The sequence below is a fragment of the Lepidochelys olivacea genome (assembly GCF_965140295.1).
Source record: "Lepidochelys olivacea isolate rLepOli2 genome assembly, chromosome: 4".
Taxonomy (NCBI): domain Eukaryota; kingdom Metazoa; phylum Chordata; order Testudines; family Cheloniidae; genus Lepidochelys; species Lepidochelys olivacea.
The window spans coordinates 13,635,840-13,660,084 of NC_140414.1; the positions used below are offsets into that span (position 1 = coordinate 13,635,840).

A 24,245-nucleotide genomic window follows, 5' to 3' on the forward strand; every position below is an offset into this window, starting at 1 on the left:
AGGCCCTATATAAAGGCTGCCCAGGAAGAAAGCAGGCAGCCTCTCCCAGGCCTTCAGAGGGTGAAGGTCTGTCTCCTAGGTGAGGGGCCGGGGGCCAGGCTGTGGTCCTTGAGAAAAAGGGCCTACCTGGTGTGAAGGGGAAACAGCCCAGGGAGAGAGATGGACAAAGGGAGAGAAGGAGGGCAGGCAGGAAGGCTGCCACCAAAGGGTCCCTGGGTCGGGACCCAGAGTAGAGGGTGGCCCTGGGTCCCCCCCTTGCACTTCCACCTGGCTGTTAGGAGTGGCCATCACAGACTGCACCAGATCCCTGCCAAAAGGGGTTAGACTGTGGGGGTGTGGTTGGCCATTGTGGCTGGGGTGAAGAGAAGGACTGCTGATAACACCAAAGCCCCGGAAGGGGGTGAGACTGGAGCAGCAGGCACTGCCGGAGGGCAGTGTCCCAAAGAGGACGCCACAAGTTGGGAGCAACATAGGTCGAGACTGGGAGGAGTGGTAGATACGCTGGAGGGGAGGGATAGGATACAGAGGGACCTAGACAAATTGGAGGATTGGGCCAAAAGAAATCTGATGAGGTTCAATAAGGATAAGTGCAGGGTCCTGCACTTAGGACGGAAGAACCCAATGCACAGCTACAGACTAGGGACCGAATGGCTAGGCAGCAGTTCTGCGGAAAAGGACCTAGGGGTGACAGTGGACGAGAAGCTGGATATGAGTCAGCAGTGTGCCCCTGTTGCCAAGAAGGCCAATGGCATTTTGGGATGTATAAGTAGGGGCATAGCGAGCAGATCGAGGGACGTGATCGTTCCCCTCTATTCGACATTGGTGAGGCCTCATCTGGAGTACTGTGTCCAATTTTGGGCCCCACACTTCAAGAAGGATGTGGATAAATTGGAGAGAGTCCAGCGAAGGGCAACAAAAATGATTAGGGGTCTGGAACACATGAGTTATGAGGAGAGGCTGAGGGAGCTGGGATTGTTTAGCCTGCAGAAGAGAAGAATGAGGGGGGATTTGATAGCTGCTTTCAACTACCTGAAAGGGGGTTCCAAAGAGGATGGCTCTAGGCTGTTCTCAATGGTAGCAGATGACAGAACGAGGAGTAATGGTCTCAAGTTGCAGTGGGGGAGGTTTAGATTGGATATTAGGAAAAACTTTTTCACTAAGAGGGTGGTGAAACACTGGAATGCGTTACCTAGGGAGGTGGTAGAATCTCCTTCCTTAGAGGTTTTTAAGGTCAGGCTTGACAAAGCCCTGGCTGGGATGATTTAACTGGGAATTGGTCCTGCTTTGAGCAGGGGGTTGGACTAGATGACCTTCTGGGGTCCCTTCCAACCCTGATATTCTATGATTCTATGAGATGCTAATCTAGGGTGAGAGACAGACAGGACACTACTGGAAGAGGGCACTCTGCATGAACTGAGCTAATTACCAGAGTGACCAGCAGGAGGCGCTGTGGTGGTGAGTCCCAACCCCGTCAGAGGCTGCTACTGGAATACTACTAACAGCATACTGACAAAACCATTTGAACCTCCAAAAATTTGGTTCATATTTTGGGAGCAAGTCCAAGTGTCTTTACATATCCTCCAACTCAGTGGGCTATTGTTATTTCTGTTATCTAGCTTGTAATAAATGGTGGCCGTAGAGCATTTGTCAAATGCAAAATCCAGTGGGTTTTGTCTCTTTCTGACTTTGTGAAGTATTTGCAAGCTAGGCCTGAGATTCTCCTACCCTTACTTACATGGAGTAGTACCTTACTCCTTGAGAGTAATCTCACTGAAATCAATGGGCTAGTGATGAACACCCCACGAAGAAAGCCCCACTGTATGGACAGGGCTAGATTTGAAACTAATGGGTGAGTTTGGCTGCATTTAAATATGAGCCACATTCTGTTCACCATTTTGGCATAAAAAGTCCCTTTCAATGGGAATTCCTTATACAGGACAAGGACAGAGTGTAGTCCTGTCTGCATTTTATCTTTTGTTTTCTTTGGTTTGTAGGTGGAAACATACCGAAACATCCTCAATTGTGTGTGTGAATTGTTTGGGCTTGTGAGAGGGTTGGCCAGGTTGATATTCTGTGTGAGGAAGCAAAGCTCTCAAAAGGGCCTAAACCTGGGAACAACAATAGCTTGCGTACACAGAACATCAAACTGGTCAAGTCTCTCACAAGCCCAAACAATTCACGCACACAATTGAGGATGCTTCGATATGTTTCCACCTCCAAACCAAAGAAAATATGGAGGAGATGGTATGATGGGATAACATGATTTTGGCAATTAATTGATCTTTAACTATTCACGGTAAATAGGCCCAATGGCCTGTGATGGGATGTTAGATGGGGTGGGATCTGAGTTACTACAGAGAATTCTTTCCTGGGTATCTGGCTGGTGAATCTTGCCCATATGCTCAGGGTTCAGCTGATTGTCATATCTGGGGTCAGGAAGGAATTTTCCTCCAGGGCAGATTGGCAGAGGCCCTGGGGGTTTTTCACCTTCCTCTGCGGCATGAGGCATGGGTCACTTGCTGGAGGATTCTCTGCTCCTTGAAGTCTTTAACCCATGATTTGAGGACTTCAATAGCTCAGACATAGGTGAGAGGTTTATCGCAGGAGTGGGTGGGTGAGAGTCTGTGGCCTGCACTGTGCAGGAGGTCAGACTAGATGATCATAATGGTCCCTTCTGACATTAATATCTATGAAAATGAAAGACAAAGGGGAACAGATTGCTTGGGACACATCAGAACAGTGCAGGGAGGGAAGTGGGGTGAAAGGTACATATAAAGTGCACCAGCGGTGGGTGAAACAATAATGGCTGCCCATTCAACAAAAGAGGAGCCACAAAGAAAACCAAGGATCACCTAAATGGTGGGGGACAAACAATGGGGAAAAAAAGGAGGGGTGAATCACAGGTTCAAAATCAGGGATCCAGAAGAGGACACAAAGTAGACCACCTCAGACAATGCCCATGGCTCAGTGAAGAGAACTGAAGAGTCAATGCATTTAAAGTGTCTAACCTACATGATCCCTAGAGACATAGGTGCGACTCCACCCAAAACCCCCCACATGCAGCCATCCTGCATAGAAAGGAGGAGGAGGGCTACAGAAAGACAAGGATCAACTAATTATGAGGGGCAATGAATGCAAACACAGGAAGGGGGGGAAAAAAGCTACAGGGCCAAAACAAAGGAACTGCAGGGAGGCACGGAGCAGAGAATCCTAGACAGTGCCCACTACTCTGCGAAGGCACCAGTGGAAGTAAAGGGTACAGGATGACATCACTGGCATCTGAAGTCCTTTACTGATTCACACAGGTGCAGCTTGGGCACTGTCCATCCCAGTTCCACTCCCTGCCCATGTCCTTCAAGAACTATGTAAATGAGAGAGACCAGTAGGCCAGTCTCAATGGCTCATTCAGCCCTCCCCGGTTTTCCTGTTGAGGCTGCCAAGAAGGGTGATGACTGGTGTCAGCAATGATGGTGGCCAGTGGCAGATTTAGAGTTTGTGGGGCCCTGTGAGCAGCTTCATTTTCAGGGGGCCACCCTCAGAACCCAGCCAAGAAAAAGAATATTATCTCTTGTCCACCCACCCCCACCCCCCAGCCATTTTTCATCCTTTTTTTTCCCCTTCCTCCTTCTCCTATATTATAAGTAATGGGAAGTAAATGAAAATAAAATGAGGTACCTTGATTGGGGCAGGGGGTGGGCTCTGGGAGGAAGTTTGGGTGCAGGCTCTAGGCTGGGGCAGGGGGTTGTGGTATGGGAGAAGGGGTGAGGGGGTGTGGGCTCTGGGAGGAAGTTTGGGTGCAGGCTCTGGGCTGGGGCAGGGGGTTGGGGTGCAGGAGGTGGGCAGTGCAGCTCCCAAAGTGGCCAGCACACACACCCCTCTGGCAGCAGCTCCTAGGCGGGGGGTGGGGGGTGTCTCTGTGCGCTGCTGCCCGCAGGCACCTCCCCTGCAGCTCCCATTGGCTACAGTTCCTGGCCAATGGGAGCTGCGGAGTCGGCATTCGGGGAGGGGGCAGCGTGCAGACACACACACACACACGCCCTGGGGACGCAGGGACATACCGGCTGCTTCCGGGAGTGGAGCGGAGGGACAGAGGGAGGCAGAGCGGGTAGAGAACTGCTTTAGCCCTGCTGCGCTGCTCCTGGCATGTCTCTGCGTGCCCCTTGGGAGGAGGGGGTGGGAGTGGGTCTTTGTGCACTGCCCGGGGGTGGGGGCAGAGCACGAAGCTGCCTCCTGTGCCTGCCAGTGGCATGCAAAGATGTGCCAGCAGCCGGCCACTTCCGGGAGCGGCATGGGGACACCGGCCATGGCATGCAGACAGCCTGCCTGAGCCCTGCTGCACCACCGGCCAGGACTCGGGGGCAGGTTGTCAGATATTTGTCCTGTATTTTGGGGGCCCCGTGCCACCGCATGGTTTGTTGCATGGTAAATCCACTCCTGATGGTGGCACTGGCAGCTTTCCACTGAAAACTGCTGTCCCATACTAATATTAATATTTGACATGATGGTGCATGCTGAGTGAGGGTAATATGAAAATCCTCAAACAGATTCCTTAATTGAGGGGAAGCTAATTAGCTAGTCATACATATTAATTAGCAAAAGTGCTAATGGCGTAGCCCATATGGTGTAATAGTGTTAGGAAGAAACACCAGCTAACAGATTCGTAATATACTAGTAGGTGGTTTGACATCCAAATAAATACTTACTGCGTTCTAGTCGCAGGCCAATACGGGAAGGGTTCCACTGGGGACCTATTTAATTCATAAAGAATTACATTTAATTTCATGGTGTAGCTTCTAAACCTCATTTCTTATTAGTAGCAACAGTGTCCTTTTAGATCATAGCTAGAACTGTGAGACCATAAAACTGTCTACGTGTTTTAACTCTAAAAGTCAAATAGAGTGGAAATATGGAATGAACATGCAGTACAGAACATATAGTTATAGGGGAAATTTCCCACCCCCAAACTGTCTGGTTGGTTCGGTTTGAATGTCAAGTGTGCAATCAGCAGATGAGTGTCATATGTGTGGATGCCCAAGCTTTGCGGCATAATTGCACCAAGGAGTCTGTGTGTATGGAGTGGAGGGGGAAGGAGTCCATGTTGCTTTTAGACTTTTATTTGATTTCCATATCAGTCTTGCCCAACTTCCAAGGAAAAAGTTGAGTTTTCTATTAGAGCTGTTTGAAAAATTCAGTAAAAACTTATTTTCTGCTGAAAAGTTTGGTGAGAATTTAAACTTTTGAGGAAAATGCCCCCCCAAGCCCTCCAATTCTGCAATCTTTTTGGTTTTCAGATTAAAAACAGAAACATATTCAGTTTTTCACCCCCTTTTTCAGTTTTGGGGGTTTCCAACAAAAAATAAAATATCTGTTGAGGAAAGCTGATATCTGTGAACATACTGAAACCCCAATTTTTCCATTACAAATAAATAAATAAAAGAGTTTGGATGGAAAATTTTCAACCATCTGCATTTTCCACCTGCCAAGCCTGCAAACTCCACCTTGCGGGAGAGGGGACTCTGCAATATACTATTTCAAAAGGAAAAAAGAGGAACTTTGGCCCTACTTTGTGACATTCCTCCAGTGCAAAGTGCTTCTAATCCCCTGATCCAGCCCCTAGATCTCCCCCATATAGGAGGATCATCAAGTAGCATGGAACCACTGAAGGATCTCCTATACCGCCCATTCCCCCACTGCAGGGGAAGGACACCTTGCTGGGGAAATGGGTACATCCAGTTGTCCTCTCTCCTCTGGAGATCCCCAGCAGTGCTTTGCAGCCATTGGCTGCTGGCAGAGCTAGATCCACCTTCACAACCCTGAGTCAGACTGGATGGAGAACAAGGCCAAACAACCCAGAGTATGATTACAGAACTTCCATGGGAAATCTGACTTAAAAGCAATGGATATAATTGTTTTTAAGAACATAAAAACTGTCCAGTCTCACTGAGGGTGAAAAACCAGCATGGATTGTCACCCAGGCACACTCTCTCCTTCGTCTTAAAATCCCCTCATGTGTCAAATAAGTCACTGTCAAAACAAAACAGAAGGCCCCTGTGAAGAAAATAATGGGGGAGGTTCTGGATGATTTCTGTTGGTACCCTCATCAATTGCACACTTAAAATCAGGCTCTAGAGGCAAAACCTTATGTGCTGGGTGGTTTGCTAAGGCCATGTCTAGACAAGTAATATAGGTTATGTAGAACACATATTAGCTGTCTCTCATCAATGCTGCATCCCTCTATCCCCCAGGGTTGATCACAACCATCTAACGTGTTTTAAATCCGTTAAACCCTCGTCTTCATTTGTGGTTTTGAAACATGTTAGCAAACATAATTTCTATGCATAACTTATTTTCCTAGACAAGGCCTAGAGGAGCAGCCAGTCTTTTAAAGATGTGTAATTTCACCTTCCTCTCAGCAAGGGCATAAATATTGATCCAAATGCACTAGCCTGGACACAAAGCAATAACCTGTCTTTAACAACAAACACATCAGGAGTCAAATTTTCTGAAACTAAAGCTGCAATCCCTGGGACTTTAAACTGGCTCCGTGGTGTAGAAAGACCTCTCCCTTCCAGCCAGTTAGCCAATCCATTCAATTCAAACACAGCCATTCCTTTCTTTAGGGCTGTGATACATCTGTTCACATACATGAAAAGTTGCTCAAAATTCTAAATTTCTTTATTGTGAGAAAACACAGGAACAGTGGAGGATATAAATATCATTTGGTTACTATGTTGCTGTTTAAATTGGTAGTGGTGGTCGACCTGAAACTGATGGAAGCTGAGCACTTTGGAGAGACGCAAGGTGTTTTGTAATCGTTAGAAGACAGCAGAATAAAATCCTTGTTTGACAAAGCTTCTAATAAAAATGTACAAGCAGGTAGAGCTGGACAAAGTTTTGTGGCCAATTTTTTTTTAAATAAAAAATGACTATTCACTAATACTGAAATGTTTCATGAAGCTTCTGACAGTTTTTTTTTATTAGAAAGAAAAAAAATCTGAAAAAAATATCAAACTTTTCATTTGGACAGTTTTTGATTTTTTTGGTCAAAATAACTTTTTCGTTTCAAAATGTCCTCTTTTTTTATTTTATTTTTTAAAAAAGGTTAAACATTCTTAACATTGAAATACCATGTTTCTCTTGGGTCAAATTAAACGTTTTGTTTGACCTGAAATGAATTTTTTTCCAACTTTTTGATTCACTGAAAATTTGCCATTTTCCGGCAGATATTTCTTTTTACTTTTAAAAATAGCCAAGAAAGCAAAATACGCATTATTCACCCTGCTCCTGCAGTTAGACAAGCTGTGGACAACAGACTTGCATGCACACATCAGCACACAGTCCCTAAAATATAAGAATGCAGCCTAGAATTCTCTTGATTTATGGCAGAGAGAGTAACTTTTGTCAGAGTTGCATCCGATGAAGTGAGCTGTAGCTCACGAAAGCTTATGCTCAAATAAATTAGTTAGTCTCTAAGGTGCCACTAGTCCTCCTTTTCTTTTTGTCAGAGCGTTCAGTAGCAGAGTACAGGCATTGGACTACACAAGGTGTACTGGTGACACAGATCAATTTTAGCTTTGATCTCTTCAGGCCAAAGCATTATCCACAAACTGATGCTAGAAGCACAAGAAAAACCCTATCTATCAAATAAGTACCAACTAGTTTTTTCAAGGTAGCAGAACAGACCGTGGCTATTAGAGATAACAAAAGGAAGATAGAGAAACAGCAGCTGTCAGATGTGTCGAGGATATGATTTGCTCCAGGACAGCAGATATCAATAGTTACTGGGGCCCAAAATGTGATGTGCTTGTGCTAAATTGATTTTTCTTTCACCCTGCATTACTGTATGTTTCAATAAAAAACAATTTGCCTGATTCTGTGCTTTGAGGCACAGCTCATAATCGTCAATAGGGCAAATAGAGGCAGTGCTTTTAGGCATGTAATCCTACATTTCAGTGCATTATCCCAAGCACATCATTGCTTTATAAACAGACTTATCATTTCAACTCCACCTTCTCCATGCAAGACGACCTTTGGTTTAAGTAGGATATGCAGCTAATCTCAATTGACTGTGCTATTCAGCTACTCTCAGGTTCCACGAGCAAGAGAGGTTTATGTTTTGCATGTGAGCTTCACAATCTGTGGAATATTGCAGGGACTGAGTTGTCAATTGCTTAGATTTTCAGGTGGTTGGGGCAGAAACCATCTCCTGGTTCTGTGTTTGCACAGTACCTGGCACAACTGGGCCCTGCTCCATGACTAGCTTATAGGTGCTACCATAATTACAGCAGATAGGAACATTTGGGGGGGGGGGGAGGACAATTCAGCAAAATATGCCGTTTTGTCGAAACTGAAATGAGACATTTTGGTTTCAAGGAAGTCAAACGGGGCTCTGTTGGCTCCAGAGAGAGAGACATTCTAGCTAAAGAGAATCCCGTGTTATGTTTTAGGGCTGGAAGAACAACGCAGACAATCTCCAGTTTGTTAAAAGGGGATATCCTTGTACTATGCATAATTTTATATATCATTTAATTCTTCATTAGCGTTCCTCCTCTGAGCCGTCTATTACTGTCTAAACACAATCCCCAAAACATGTGTGTCTGAATCATACCTTTTAACCCTTGCTGTTCGGGTGGGTATAAAATTAGGCAAAGCAAGTGTGCCCATCCTTATAATTTTTTTTAATATATTTTTTTTACTTTTAAGGCCAGAAAGGACCATTGTGATCCTCTAGTCTGATCTCCAGTACAACACAGGTCATAGAACTTCCCGAATTAGTTCCTGGTTTGAACTAAAGCATATCTTCTTGAGAAACATCCAATCTTTATTTAAAAAATGCCAGGGATGGAGAAATCCACCATGACCCTCGGTAAGTTGTTCCAATGGTAAATTACTCCTATTGTTAAAAATTTGCCACTTAATTCCAGTCTGAATTTGTCTAACTTCAATTTCCAGCCATTGAATCCCGCCATACCTTTCTGCACTTGATTGAAGAGCCCTATATTTATCACGTTTCTGTTCCCCATGTAGGTACCTATAAACGAATCACATCGCTCCTAAACCTTCTCTTTGTTAAGCTAAATAGACTGAGCTCCTTGAATCTATCACTACAAGGCACGCTTTGAAATCCTTCAATCATTCTTATATTTATTTGTATTGCAGCAAAGCCTCATAGCCATGGTTATGGACCAAAGCTTCATTGTACGGGGCTCAGAAAAGTCTCAGCACATTAATCTAAACACCACACTGGTCGAGCAGAATTACAATAAAAGCCAAGTTATTAGAGCTGGTCACAAATGAGTTTTTTTCCAGGGAAAATTTTTGACATGAACCTTCTACAGTTTTCTTTGACATCTTTAAGGTTTTCATGGAGAAAATGAACACTGCCCCCCCCCCCCCGAAAAAAAACTTTTCAAATCACAATTTCTGTTTTGTCAAAAAGCCATTTTTAAAACACACACACAAAGTTCAGATGAAAAAGTTTGACTACCACCAAAAATTACAATGCAGAACCAGTGATGAGCTGCCAGAAGCTGAAGAACTGGTGCCTTCAGTCGCTCTGGGTGTTCGGCGGTCCTTCAGCGGCATGTCCTTCAGCCGCTCCGGGTGTGCTGCCGAAGGCCCGGAGCGAGTGAAGGACCCGCCGCCGAAGTGCCACCAAAGGCCCGGAGTGCCGCTGGGTGAGTAAAAATTCTCAGGGGAGCTTTCCCAGCCGAAAGCTCAGGCGGGACGGAAAGGACGGTCTCGCGGGCCACAGTTTGCCCACCCCTTTAACAACTGGTTCTAAACCGGCTTCAAAATTTAACAACCGGTTTGCGCGAACCAGTGTGAACCGGCTCCAGCTCACCACTGTGCAGAACCCTTTACAAAGATGTATTTATTGCATTAGGGATTGGCAAGAAAAAAAAAATACACTTCCTGAACAGTATGAATATTGGCCTTATTTGATTACTGAAATATTTCCAAATACTCAAGGTGACACATGTTTTGTCCAGGAGGTAGAGATTACAGAGAGATTTTCAAAACTCATCAGTGCATTCCCGCCAAATAGGTAGTTTTATTTAGACGCTCAGGCATATGACTTGGGAACACTAATTTCTGAAAAAAGAACAGGAGGACTTGTGGCACCTCAGAGACTAACCAATTTATTTGAGCATAAGCTTTCGTGAGCTACAGCTCACTTCATCGGATGCATCGCTTTTGGTGCTGGCTGGAAATGATTGCCCTTGCTACTGCGTGTGCTGAGCCGCTGCTGCCCACCAACGTGCTGCGCTCATGGAGTAATCATTTCCATTTTCCGGGTTGCTTGCTTTGCCCTTCTCTAGTTTGCCCACCTAGGGCTGTCTCTACCTCTCCCACGCCTAAAGAGGCAAGCACACATCCATAAGAAAAATCATTCAAAACTGAGAAAATGAAACCACTTTTCCCCACACAACACCTAATTAGACCGTGGAACTCATTGCCACATGGATGCCATCAAGGCTAACAACGAAGTGAGATTCAAAAGGTATGATAACGCAAAGATACTAACAAAGTTTGGAAGGGATATTAACCATCAGGCTTCAGGGTTTAAACCAATCTCTACCTACTAGAAGTGAGGAAGTTCCTTGCACCTTTTTTTGAAGCATCCGGCATCTGCTACTGTTTGAGGCAGAAAACTGGACTGGATGGTTCTTGGGTTGAATCCAGTCTGGCAATTCCTGTGTTCCTATTGTAGATTTTAAAATCTCCATTACTTTCCCTTTGCCCCTTTCCCTGTTCTGATGATTATTTGTGTTATATATTATTTGCATAGCAACAACAGTGGTTGAGAAGTTATTGAACCGTGACACAGACCAACCATGTGTTTTGACAGTTACCTTTTTTTTTTAAAGGTCTCATTATTTGATTATTGGGTAGTGATTTGAGGGCCTGGTATCAGATTAGCTACTGCCTCAGTGGGCCTGGTTCTGATACCCTAATCCATTCTGAATAGCACCTTACTCCAAAGGAGTTATCTGAGCAGTAAGGTACTATTCAACACAGGTAAGGAATCACAATCTGGCCCTACACCTGGGGGACAAAGCATTAAGCATTTGGAAGGGATTTGATTTAGAGAGAGGGACTTGGAGGAGAGAGGATGGCATTAGGACAGATCAGTTCTGGGAGGGCGGGGGGGACGGAGGGTTCAGGTAGAGAAAGCTGCATGGAAGAAAGCCCAGATATGAGAACTGGAAAAGGAAGTCAATTTGTTGTGCAACTTGGAGGAGTCAGTGGAGATAACAGCAGAGAGAGAAAGTCAGGAGCTGGGATAGGCAGAGCCTTGAAGACAGAGACAGGAGCTTCGGTTTGATATAGGAGGCCAGTAGAAGCCATGAATGTGATCATGCATTCACTCTTCTGCCCATTTGCTAACATTATTTCCATTTAAATCTCAATCTGTCCTGCATATCATCTGAACAACAGACCTTCCAGAGACAAACATACAATCAGGACACTGGAGTATTTACCTAGCCCTCTTAAACAGTAAGGGTCACAGACTCTGCTGCCGTGAATGGGCATAGCTGCATGGAAGTCCACAGGGCTACACCGACTGTCACCGGCGGAGGAGCTCTCTGCCAGAGCTAAGCCTGGCCTTCTCAAAGCAAATGGGAGTTTTGCCAGGATTTGGCCCTACCAAACTAATACACACCACCAAGTAATACCCATTAGGATGAGGTTTTTGATACTCCTGGATTGGTCATCTGCAGGGACTGAACCTAGTTTCTCTGATCTCCACTGCCTGAGCTGAAGAACCAATACCCTTAGCTCGAAGGAAGTGGCAAACTTATTATCCTCTTAGGTGTTTGAGTGACTAGAGGGTGACAAAGAGCCGGAATGCATTAGTGTGGGTGACAAAGTTAACAGGGAGAGGCGAATCAGATTCATAGATTCCAAGGCGAGAAGGTACCATTGTGATCATCTAGTCTGACCTCCTGTATAGCACAGGCCAGAGAACTTCCCCAAAACAATTCCTACAGCAGATCGTTTAGAACATCATCCAATTTTGATTTGAAAATTGTCAGTGATGGAGAATCCACAATGATCCTTGGTAAGATGTTCCAATGGTAAATTATTCTCAGTGTTAAAAATTTATGCCTGATTTCCAGTCTGAATTTATCAAGCTTCACCTTCCAGCTCTTGGATCGTATTATACCCCTCTCTGGTAGACTGAAGAGCCCAATATTTGTTCCTCATGTAGGTGCTTATAGACTGTAATCAAGTCACTCCTTAACCTTCTCTGTGTTACACTAAATAGCTTGAGCTCCTTGCGTCTTGTTTTCTAGTCCTTGAAGCATTCTCACGGCTCTTCTTGGAACTCATTCCAATTAATCTACATCCTTCTTGAATAGTGACACCAGAACTGGACACACTATTTCAGCAATGGTTGTTCCAGTGCCACATATAGAAGTAAAATAACCTCTGTACTCCCACTTGAGATTCCCCTGTTCATGCAGCCAAGAATTGCATTAGCTGTTTTGGCCAGAGCATAACACCGGGAGCTCATGTTCAGCTGATTATCCACCCTGATCCCCAAATCTTTTTCAGAATCACTGTTTCCCAGGATATAATCCCCCATTGTGTACGTATGGCCTACATTCTTTGTTCCTAGATGTATGCATTTACATTTAGCAATATTAAAATGCATATTGTTTGCTTGCAACTCATCAAATGAACCAAATAACTCCATATTAGTGACCTGTCTTTGTTATTTACCACTGCCCCCAACTTTTGTGTCATTTGCAAACTTTATCAGGGTTGATTTTATGCTTTCTTCCAGGTCCTTAATAAAAATGTTAAATAGTGTAGGCCCCATAATGATCCCTGCAGGACTCCATGAGAAACACATCCATTCTACGATGATTCACAATTTACAATTACATTTTGAGATTTCTCAGTCAGATAGATTTTAATCCATTTATTGTGTGCCATGTAAACTTCATCTCTTTCTATTCTTCATTAATCAAGTGCCATAACAGTCACTCTGCTATCTTACCTGGGAATCAATGTTAGACTGACAGGCCTATAATTACCCCAGCCATCCCGTTAACATTTTTTAAATATTGGCACAACATGAGCTTTCTTTCAGTCTTCTGGAACTTCCCAACTGTTCCAAGATCTACTGAAAATCAGCATTAACAGTCCAAAAAGCTCCTCAGGCAGCTCTTTTAAAACTCTTGGATGCAAGTTACCTGGACCTGCTGATTTTAAAAATGTGTAATTTTAGTAGCTGCTGTTTAAGATCCTCCTGAGGTACTAATGGAAAGGGAAAAAATGTTATCATATGATATGACCATAACATCTGGGTTGTTTGTTTGGTTTTTTTTATCAAATACAGAACACTTCTGCCTTTTCTCCATTATTATAAATAATTTTGTCATTTCCATCTATTAATAGATCAATGTTAGGATTTATTCCTAATATACTTTCCTAGCTTCTGAATTGTATTCATTACTATCTACTTCTCTTTTCTTGCATTTGATTATATACACACACCTCCACTTCCCCTCTAAACCAGGTGTTGGGTTTTTTTTAACTGATACAGCCTTCTTCCTTGATTGTGGCTTTTTGCACCTCTAGTAAAAGTGTTCTAAATAATTTCCAATAATCACACATAGTTTTTCGTATTAAATTCTTCCTCACAGCTGGTTTGCCTCAGAATTGTTTTCAGCTTTGCGAAATTGGCCCTTTTACAGCACCAGGTATATATCACTTGTATCAGTTCCTCTTTATCCATCAAGCCAAGGGCTCATATTGAGAGCTCCCCTGTGTTGTATGCAACATTTTTCAAGTTAGGAGATTCTCACTTATAATATTTAGAAACTCCAAGGATGTTTTACTACTGGCAGCATGGGAGCTCCAGCGTGTGTCACCCAAATTGAAGTCCCCCATGATCACACAGCTTTTCCCCACAATATGTTATAGATAGGCATGTAAGGAGCCAGTCATTCCGCTCCATAGTGTGATTTGGTGGTCTATAGCAGACCCCAACTAACACCCTATCTTGTGCTCTATTTGGTAGGATATTGATCCATAAACATTCAAAATCATTTTCTTCTGTTCCACTCCCATTCCCACCGCCCCCAATCTTTCCTAAATTGATTATAACCACTGATTTTAATATTCCAGTCATGGGAATCATTGCACCAGGTTTCAGTTATACCAATTAGATCAAATTTATGCTCATAAATGAGAAATTCCAATTCCTCTTGTTTGTTACCCAGGATCTTCTGGTGATGTTCTTTGGTTCCTTGATTAATTTTGGTCTCAACATCTTGATTATGTGCTGAGTGCGCATATCTTCACTATTTTACCTGTCCCTTTTGCTATTAGTTTAATCCCCTCTTGACTGCTCTAGCCAGCCTGTCCCCAGTGAGATTGGTCCCCCTTCTACCGAGGTGAAGGCCATTCAAACTAAACAGGGCCCTCTCCCTGTAGAAGGTGGATCAATGTTCCACAAAAACCAAACTCCTCCATCCTACCTAGCCAGCAGTTCACTTCCAAGAATCTTCTGCCTTCTCTCTTCCTTTGCTCATGGAACAGGAAGGGTCTCAGAGAAAATTGCATGGATGTTCTCCTTTAGCATTCTTCCAGATTCCCTGAAGTCATCTACTATCTGCGTGATGTTCTGCAATGCAGTGTCCTTAGTGCCAATATGAACCATCAGCAATGGATCCTTTCCCATCGATTTCAAAACCTACGTAATCTTAGAGTGACACCTCTCCAGGAAGGCAGCACACCATCTTGTTGTCCACCTGTCTCTTGCTGAATGTTCCTTCAATTCTTCTGAGTATGGAATCCCCAATAAGGATTGTCTGTCTTGCTTGGATGATTGAATAACTCTTTGTGGACAAGGCTGATTTTCTTACAAGTTGGGCAGAGCTGTCACATACATCTCTCCATTCCCTTGGAGCAGCTGGATTATGAGAAGTAACTTCCAATTTCCACACTGAGGACCTGTTATTGATTGGAAACTTCTAGCTGTGAGGAATTCCTCCAGGTCCTCTCCTTTCTGGTGGCCACAGCCTGCCCATCATAGTCGGTGTGGCCTCTTGCCTCTGGTGGTCACAAACTGTCAGGATGCCTCTATGACTCCTTGGTGGCCAGCTCCTTCATTCCTTGAACCTGGGGTACTGATGTTTCCTGAACTTGGGTGTCTAGGAATTCCTCAGCTTCTCTGATTTTCAGTAGCATCTCTGCTTGCCCTTCCAATCCAGGAATTTTCTCCTCTAGTACAGACACTCCTCCAGCAACTTTCACTTCACACTTTAGGAAGTCCCCTTCCGGCGTCATGCAGGAAAGAAAACATGGCACATCCATTGCAGGTCATCACCATTGTCCTATCACTGGGCATCTCAAAACTGTACAAGCTGAACCTAGAAGGAAAGCCTCTCACGCTCCCTCTCTCAACTCCCTCTGAAACTCTCATGTTAGCTGCCTCGGTCTGAACTTTCGAGTTCGCCTAGCAAATGACTTTTTATCCCTGCTTTGCTCAGCTTGGCCTTCACTACCAGAGACCAGTTAATCTCTCAGAGACTTCAAATAGCTACATAACCTGTACACAGAGAGCAAACAGTCAAACAAACAACCCACAGACACACCGAACAAAGAGTGATATAGTGCGGCAATAACACCTAGTTCTTATATAGCAATTTTCATCAGTAGATCTCAAAATACTTTATAAAGAGGTCAGTACATTATCCCCATTTTACCTATGGGGAAACTGAGGCACGGGGCAGTGAACTGAATTGTCCAAGGTCACCCAGCAGGCCAGAGGGTAAGCTGGGAATAGAACTCATGGTCTCCTGAGTCACAGTCTGTTTCTATAGAGCTGGACTTTCAGTTTTAGCTCTAGGTTTTACAGTTTCTGTCTCATTCTCATCAACATTGAGAAGGCTAAAGATCTCATGTAACACACCCATTAGAAGCAGAGGTAGATACAGTGCCGTAGCCTCAGGAGATGGAGGGGTAAGCGTTCCCATTCACCCAAACACCCTGGAAGAACCTGCTTCAATACAGAATAAACCCTGACTGCACATGCCTAGTTGTCATTTACCACCCCACACTAGAACCCATATGGGGCTTCATCAAACAAACAGTTACAACCCATACTCAGTAGGGACCACATCCTGAAATAAATCTTTCCTGAACCTCCTCTTCTGGCCTTCAAACAACCCTCAACCTCTCCATCAGAAGCAAGCTCCCCACAGACCAGGACTCTCCAACTCAAAGTGGCACTAGACCCGGCCAGAACAACAGATGAAAAAACTGCAGACATATCTCCTCTTCTGTAATGATCTGTATCACCCACAACACAGCTTTCACAATCCCTGGGTCCTACACATGACTATCACCACATGTGGTGTCCCTCATCCAGTGCATCAAATGATCAACAACAACTATGTGGGTGAAACCGGACAATCACTATGCTCTGAGATGAACTCAAACAGAAAAATGGTAAAAGATCACAAAACACCCTATCTCCCATCGTTTTCACAGAACAATCACTGCATATCCAACCTCTCGTCCTCACAGCAAACCTGCACAACACCTTCAAAAGATGAACCTGGGAGCTCAAATTTATAGCTCCACTGGACATTAAAAACCACAGACTTAACAGAGACATTGGTTTTATTGCAATGATTTGTAACACACCTTACTGCCTAATGCTTAATTGCAGCTACAGCTGCATGAACGCCCTACACCTACCGATACGTCCCACCTTGCATTTAGCTTAGATGCTGTAGTTACCTTTTCCAGCTCTGTGAAGCCTGAAAGCTTGTCCAGTCCAACAACAGAAGTTGCTCTAAGAAAAGTTATTACCTCACTTACTTTGTCTCTGGCAACAACAACAACACCAACATGTATTTAATGGAGCTGTGGAGATGATAGACAAAGACACAACTCATTTATCAAAATGTGGACAGATCCCATTTCAAAGCAGGTAGAATACAGCAAGAAGCTGTATCCAAAGGAATCTGTTATACAGGAAGGCACCATACCTTCCCAGCAGTGCAATGCCATGGATTCGTTTGTGTATGCTTTTGGATTAAAAAGGCCACAGAATGAGTCAGCCTAAAATCATAGGAACTAGTGACATTTGCAAAGGTTCATATAAAATTTTAAAGGCTCTCAATGGTATTATAGCTGCATGACTCCAATTGACTTTAATGGGCGCTTCCTGGTAAAAGCCCCCTGGCGTGCTTTGAAAGATCAAAGGTAAGTGTTGTGAATTTTCCAGGCTCTATGTAATTGAGGGGTTCCCTATCACAACATTATCATTTTGTACCATTTCATAAAACGGTAAGAAAAGTTCTTTCAGTGCTTTACTTCATCCGGTCATAAAGTATATGATTGGACGCTAATGTGTTACACCGCTTTAAGGAAGAAATCTTAATGTATACCACAGAAAAAGTAAAGGTATAGTAAATATGCCTCCCTCTGTGCAATTAGGCATTTTCCCTTGAATTCAGCCCTTCAACAGTTACTCCTTCAAGCAATAAACCATCTAAAAAACAGATAATTTAGCAGACTGACTTTCCATGAACTGCTAATTTTATTATCAGTTAAATTGTTTGCTTCTGATTATATTTTACTACCCATGCATCTCTAATAACAAAGATGCTTAATAATTACATGCAGCACCTGCTGTGATATGAATAGAACAATATGAACAACAAAATTACTATAATCAATCATCAACAGCATGTTTTTAAAAACCTTAGAAACATAGGATGTTCTAGGGAATGCTGCAATAGGAGCAATTCATAAACGTCCCATCATATGATCACAGATTGCGATGCACCAGCTGAGAAATAGAACAGGACTTTCCCACAAAATACACTGCACCTATATCTGACTAATGTACCTCATCTAACTCGGGCGTAGATCTAATACCTATAAATCATTGGCATTATGCTGCTATGAAACTCCCATGACTGGAATGTAGCTGATTCAATGGTGTATATAAATTGTGGTGACACACAGCTTATCTGACAACTAAACTTGTCAAGGTCTTTCCATGACAAGTGAATGCTGAGCGAATGTTGGTATTCACATCCTCAACCCTTAAACAGCAGAGGTCATGAATGTCATTTCTACTGGTTGGAATGGAGTATCTGACAATTCTCAAGAACACTTCAGAGTCACCAGGAGTAGATAAAGATATCATCATCCTGACAACTGAGTCCTCTGCTGAACGGAAGTTTGAGTATCAGTGCTTCATGGAGCCGCGAATGCTCACAGAAAGCAGCTGAAATGACTGGAGTTTTCTTCTTTCCACTTTCATTTTGAGAAAAAGCCTAGGGATTCATTCTGCTAAGACATAGTCACTGATTTGTCGGTTGGCGGCAATTCTAAAAAAGTGGGGCGAAATTAATTAGGGTTGACCCGCAAATGAAAGTTTTCAAAATTTTTGTTGACTTGAACAACTGAAAAAAAATTATTTCAGATTCAATATTTCTTTAAGTGTTTCATTCAACCCTAAACGACATATTTTGCTTCAATTTCAAATTTCTAAACTTTCTTTAATTTTTTTTAAAAAATTGAAGGTACAAAGGTATTTCAATTAAAAAACAAAACGAAAAAAACCCCGCCCTCCCGCAACACAGACTATTTGGTAAAACAGGCACAAATTCACAGAACATTTTGGTCTTGCCGAATCTACCTTCTTCACCTAAAAAAATTTGCCCAGCTCTACGCATAAGACTTGTGGCAGCAAACAGGAAGTGAAGCACAACCACCCATGAAAGAAGCCACGATAAAGCCCGGCTGTGGAACAAGGAGAAAAGAAAATAAGAATATTTGCTTGACACGACAGTCTGCGACAGACTTTTGCCACTGAAATGACAAAATATTAACACTAGTATCGTAGCGGGGGTAGAGCAGGCTGTGGCGACACGGGCTAGCTGACCCAAGTGTGTACCCATGTGGACATTGTGGGTACATGCTCAGGGCAATTAGCCCATGCTGCCACTCACCACTACCCGTGTTACTGCAGTTATTTTTAGCACACTAGCTCAATGACAGCTAGCACAAGTACATCTGCTCAAACTGGGGACACCACCCCTAGCTCCAAGTATAAACGTAGCCCGAGTCTACGCCAATAGTGTCCAACCCTGGAAGCTGTAACGTATGATTTCCATGTGTTTCATTAGCAATACAGGCAGCGTTGTAGGAGAGAGATCTTCATTCCATAGGCTGAGAGGTCAATTACACGCCGAGGCTGAGGGCAAGCAACTAGAGCGCCATTTGCATTGCTGAGCCCCTGGCCTCACACCACACTAGTTCCCTTATGAAACCTGTCTCTCTTTCTCCAGTTGCACTCATCATGCTATACCATGGGCAACTGTGTTAAGAAATTTTGTATTAGATAACGGAATGGAAGTGTAGTCGCTGAGATGCACCCTGCGAGTGTTTGAATCTGGCCTGCCCCAGAAGCAGATCCAATGTGAGTGATCCGAGCACCTGCTGTGTCCTCTCTGCTGTTCTGTTCAGGTTCTTATCCCACTCTCATCCCAGGAGTATCTGAGGGCCTTCCACCAATGCATCTAAGCAACATGGTCAATGCCTGTCACGTGCCATGCATTCTCGCTCCCATCCTTTCCCCAAGGGGAGAATTTCATGTGCAGCAAAGGGTTCTGGTTTGGAAGGGATTCTGTGCTCATTTTTAGATATACATGCTGTTATGTGTTTATGTTGGAGAAGGCGGGTGGAAGAAATGCCCCTTGCACTTGGAGTGGAAGGTGGTGAGGTTTAAGATTTTCCTCAGCTCCTGGTGGAGTTCAGTCCATGATCACGGACTGGCCCCTGAGAAATGTTTGACTCCTACACAGACAAGCTTTACCCTTGTGGTAGAAACTTCCATTGTGCCAGAGGTGTGGAGTTGTTGACCAATGTTCATCCCTGTTTAGGCTCTTTTAGATATGCCGGGCCCATGTGATGGATTGTCCTGACGATAAGGACCAAGACCTCAAACTTGATTCAATATTCCATAGGAAGCCAGCATAGGGAGCAGAGGACATGCATGAGGTGCTCATGGTAGCCCATGTTGCTGAGGAGACATGCTGCTGAGTTTTGTACTAGCTGGAGTTTCTTAAGAGCTGATGGCTTTGTGGCCTGGTATATAATGTTGCTGTGATCTTTAGCCTGAGAAGTACAAAGGGAGTGAAACAGGATGGAGTATCTACCCCAAAGTGTTAACTGTGGCCCTTTGACCAGAGCAATGAGTATGATTTCTTTAGAGCTACAATCCAGCAATGGGAACATTAAACTCCAGTTGTTATATAATGCTGTCTGGGCAGAGCACGAGGACCAGTTAATGGCATGTGTGAGCACACATTTTCCACAGAAAGGCATGGAGAAATATCTCCTGGTGACAAGATAAAACTATCAGCACCCATCTTTAAAGGAAGAAAAATGGACTTTGCAGTCTTCAGCAACAAACACGGTACAGGCAGTGGATAGTTGACAGCAATAATTCAACTCCGTAAAATTGTTCTGAAATGTCTTGAAAAATTCCCTGTACTTTTTAGTTGCTTGGTCATTCTAGTTTCACCTCCTATACTCTTCCCAACTTACATGTCCTTCTCGTGCACTCGTGCTGAGTCAATCACTGTCTACCACATAATCCTTTGACTCCTGAATGTAAAGGACACGCTTTGCATAGCTTTTATCCCATGGATAGGGCATTAGACTAGCACTCAAGAGACCTGCTGTTATATGAGGGCTTTGGGGATGAGAGCAGCAGGAGGCAGGCTGAGATGGGGAGAAGGTTTTAAAAATCACTAGCCTCCTCCAACAAATGCTCGTGCAGGAGTCGAGTGCTGATTCTAAAACAGAAGACAGTGGGTGCTGGAGTCTGCTTGTGTGCAATCAGCTGGACATTTGGGCCTATAATAAATACGTCAACATGGAAAGCCGTGAGATAAGAAGGGAAGACACGGGGCATTAAGCATGGATGTTTCAGCAATGGAAATGCGTCACGCCTGGCGACACTTTGTGTATGTTTCAGCCCTGAATGACAGCGTGGCAGACTGCAGTGCGATCAGATACAAAGGCCAGGGTAGATTAGTGACTAGGAAGAACTACAGTATGAACTCACCTCTACACATGACACGGGGGCATATGGTCTTGCAGCTGAATGTGCACCTGTCATTGTGATATAAAAAGAGCTGCCGCTGACAGGGAAGAGGGTCACCTACCACACAGTTGTTATTGTTAGGGAACAAGGAGGAGCCCGCGGCACCTTCAGTGCCAGCAAGCAGCAGCGCTAGTGAAGGAGGAAGGAGAAAACAGCAGCAGCAACGTGGGCAACAAACCCTAGAGGGTGGTGGATGATAGATTGTTGCTTCTGCATTTGACCCGTGGGTGGCGCTATGCAGCAACATGGATCTGCACGGGGTGACCACCCCTCCTGGGTAGGGTGGGTGACGGAGGAGGGAGTTACGTCGCTGGAGGAGGGACATGGCGACCACTTGAGCAGTATCAGCAAACTGCAGACTGCCCGCGGTTTCCTTTGGTGTCAGATTCAGTTCTGGCCTGAACTATGCTGGGAGCAGGCTAGTTCCTCTGGCTTGGCGATCCTGAGCTGCAGAGTCAGCTCCGGGCTACTGCTGCTGTTAATCACAGGCAGAGCTGGTCAGAAAACAGGATGGGAAAATGGCATTTGTCTCCCCTCCCACCCCTTATTATTTTCAGCCTTCCAAGCACAGACTACACACACGCACACACAGTCACTGAGCTGGTTGTGAGGATGGCTGTAGCGGTGCAGTCAAGTCAATATTTGGTGTCATACGGCGGTTAGTGTTTTTCTGAAAATCCAAATTCCGGCAGCATCCCATTGACGAGAGCATCCCATTTGTCTTCTTTCAGTAATTTTCTAGCCCACTTGGTTATGGAGAAATGCGACCCAAGCACCCCTTAAAGGCTCGCAAACCGGAAGGGACCTGGCAGCAAAATGTACTATTTGGCTCAAAAAGATGAGACTCTTTTTTTGTAATCTCATTATTCTGAGGCCCCTGTTTCATAGTTTTTCTTTGGGTCGGCAGTACTGGGATGGTGATAGGTGACAGAAAACGGGAGACTGGTCAATTCAATCCACGCAGTAGGCAGATACATAAAATAGCGTTGTATCAACACAACATGGGACCAGGAGGAATGCTTACAATAAACATGCTAGCCATAGTTACTTTTTAAACCAGAAAGGGCTGCAAAAAGTATCTATGATACTTCTCCGGCCCCCTAGCACCTGAGCACCTCACAATCTTCAGTGTATTTACCCTCATAAAATCCCCATGAGATAACGCGGTGTTATGATCCCCACTGTACAGGTGGAGAGCTCAGAGTCTATTGATACCAATTGAAATCATTGCTACCAATGGAAGTTAGGGACCTAAACACCTTGGAAGATCTGGGTGTAAGGGGCATGCCCCACATCACACAGGATGTCTGGGATAGAAGAGGGATCAGAACCCACATCTCCAGCAGGTACTGTATTTCCCCAACCACCCTTCCTTTCTCATATGGGCCTGACCACTTGCTAAATGCCAAATCTGCACACACAGGGCCCTGCATGTCTAGCCATAAGCAGCCACCAGTGGGAGGCTTTGCATTTTTATAGGCACAGAAGGGGCTTGGGCATCTCATGTGCATGCACCTCTTAAAAACTTTGGACTGATGAGTCTACTGCCAACCCCGCAATTTATGGCATGGGGGATCCTCCTGCCAATTCCTGCTGAGCTTGGGATGGGCATGTTTTGTGAGCAAAGGAACAAAGATGCCCTTTTAGTGCCAGTCCTGCCCTAGTGAAGTCAGTGGGGCTCTGTACAGGTACACGTGTCCATCTGTACGGATCAGAGTGTAGCAGCAGGAGCTGACGTAGGTTAGCCGTGACAGCAACTGTTACAACTCTAGGTCATTGTGCAGTTGGCAATTAATTGTAAATGGTTAATCCCCCCATTATCCTGGAACATGCAGGCAGCCATGAACTTGCATCACTCTCAGGAAGGATGTTGATAAACTGAAGAGGGCTCAGAGAAGAGCCAAGAGAATGATTAAAGGATTAGAAAACCTACCTTATAGAGATAGACTCAAGGAGCCCAATCTATTAAGCTTCAAAAAAGAGAAGGAAGGGGTGACAATTATATATACACAGACCTACGTGAGGAACAAATGGCTCTTCGTAAGAAAAGAAAGATCTAACATGATCCAATGGCTGCAAGTTGAAGCTAGACAAATTCAGACTGGAAACAAGGCCACAATTTTAATGCTGACAGTAATTAACCATTGCAACAGTTTACAAGGGTCATGGCGGAGACTCCTCACTGACAATTTTTCAATCAAGATTGGATCTTTTTCTAAAAGTTATAGTGTCGGAATTATTTTGGGGAAGTTCTATGGCCTGTTACACAGGAGGTCAGACTTGATGATCACAATGATCCCTTCTGGCCTTCAAATCTATGAATCTTCATGCTTGAGTCCAACCAGGACCCCACAAATTCAGAAAAAATCAGGTAGTTCATTTAGCTCTAGAGTCTATTGATTTATTTGAAAAAAGTTCTCATGCTTTGTTAGCAAGGAAGATGAAAAAAATACTTAAGATTGAAAATTGTTCATTCACAGCTAAAGAATAATGAACACATTGGAAACACTTACTATGAATTAACCTGATGAAGGTCAACTGTTATAAGTAGCAGAAAATAACATTCTGCTTTTCGTGTAGCAGGTCCTATCAGTTTGTTGCTTCTGTGTTAAGTATTCTGTTTTAGATTTAAAGCAATTGGACCCTAAAAGCAATTTTTGATGCCCACATTTTCAGCAGCAGATTGCCAAAAAAAAAAAAAAATTGCAAACATTTAGCTGTGTTTTTTAGTGTTATTAAATTATTTTCTCCTTTCAGCTTGTAAAGTCTAAAGAAAAAGCCAAGTCCATGCATTATTAATTTTCCATGTAGCCTGCAGAAGCTATAATTAATTTTGAATTTTTAGGCATGCATTTGCATTTAAATGATTTTTACTGCATTAATAACGAAGTGGGATGTGGCAAAACAGGAAAACAGATATTCTGACGGGACTGGCATTCGAAGTGGCAGTTGTAGCTATAAATCAATCCATTTAACACTGCCGCTGCCTGCTAAAGTCGAGACTTTAGCGAAATCAACACCTAACACCAGCGCTAAGAGCTGATGGCCACCTCAGTATTCAGCAATTCAAGAGATACAGGTCCTTTGC

The 24,245-nt window shown here is 44.0% G+C and overlaps 1 protein-coding gene across 1 annotated transcript in view; it reads right to left on the reverse strand.

The window, feature by feature from the left end:
- The window catches only part of TECRL (trans-2,3-enoyl-CoA reductase like), a gene marked incomplete at both ends in the record, with an annotated part of 120,250 nt that overhangs the window by 51,953 nt on the left and 44,052 nt on the right, over nucleotides 1-24,245 (reverse strand). Inside the window, one exon of the mRNA XM_084625483.1 lies at nucleotides 4,704-4,748. Within this exon, the coding sequence (XP_084481609.1) occupies nucleotides 4,704-4,748 (45 nt within the window). The remainder of the gene's footprint in view (nucleotides 1-4,703; nucleotides 4,749-24,245) is intronic.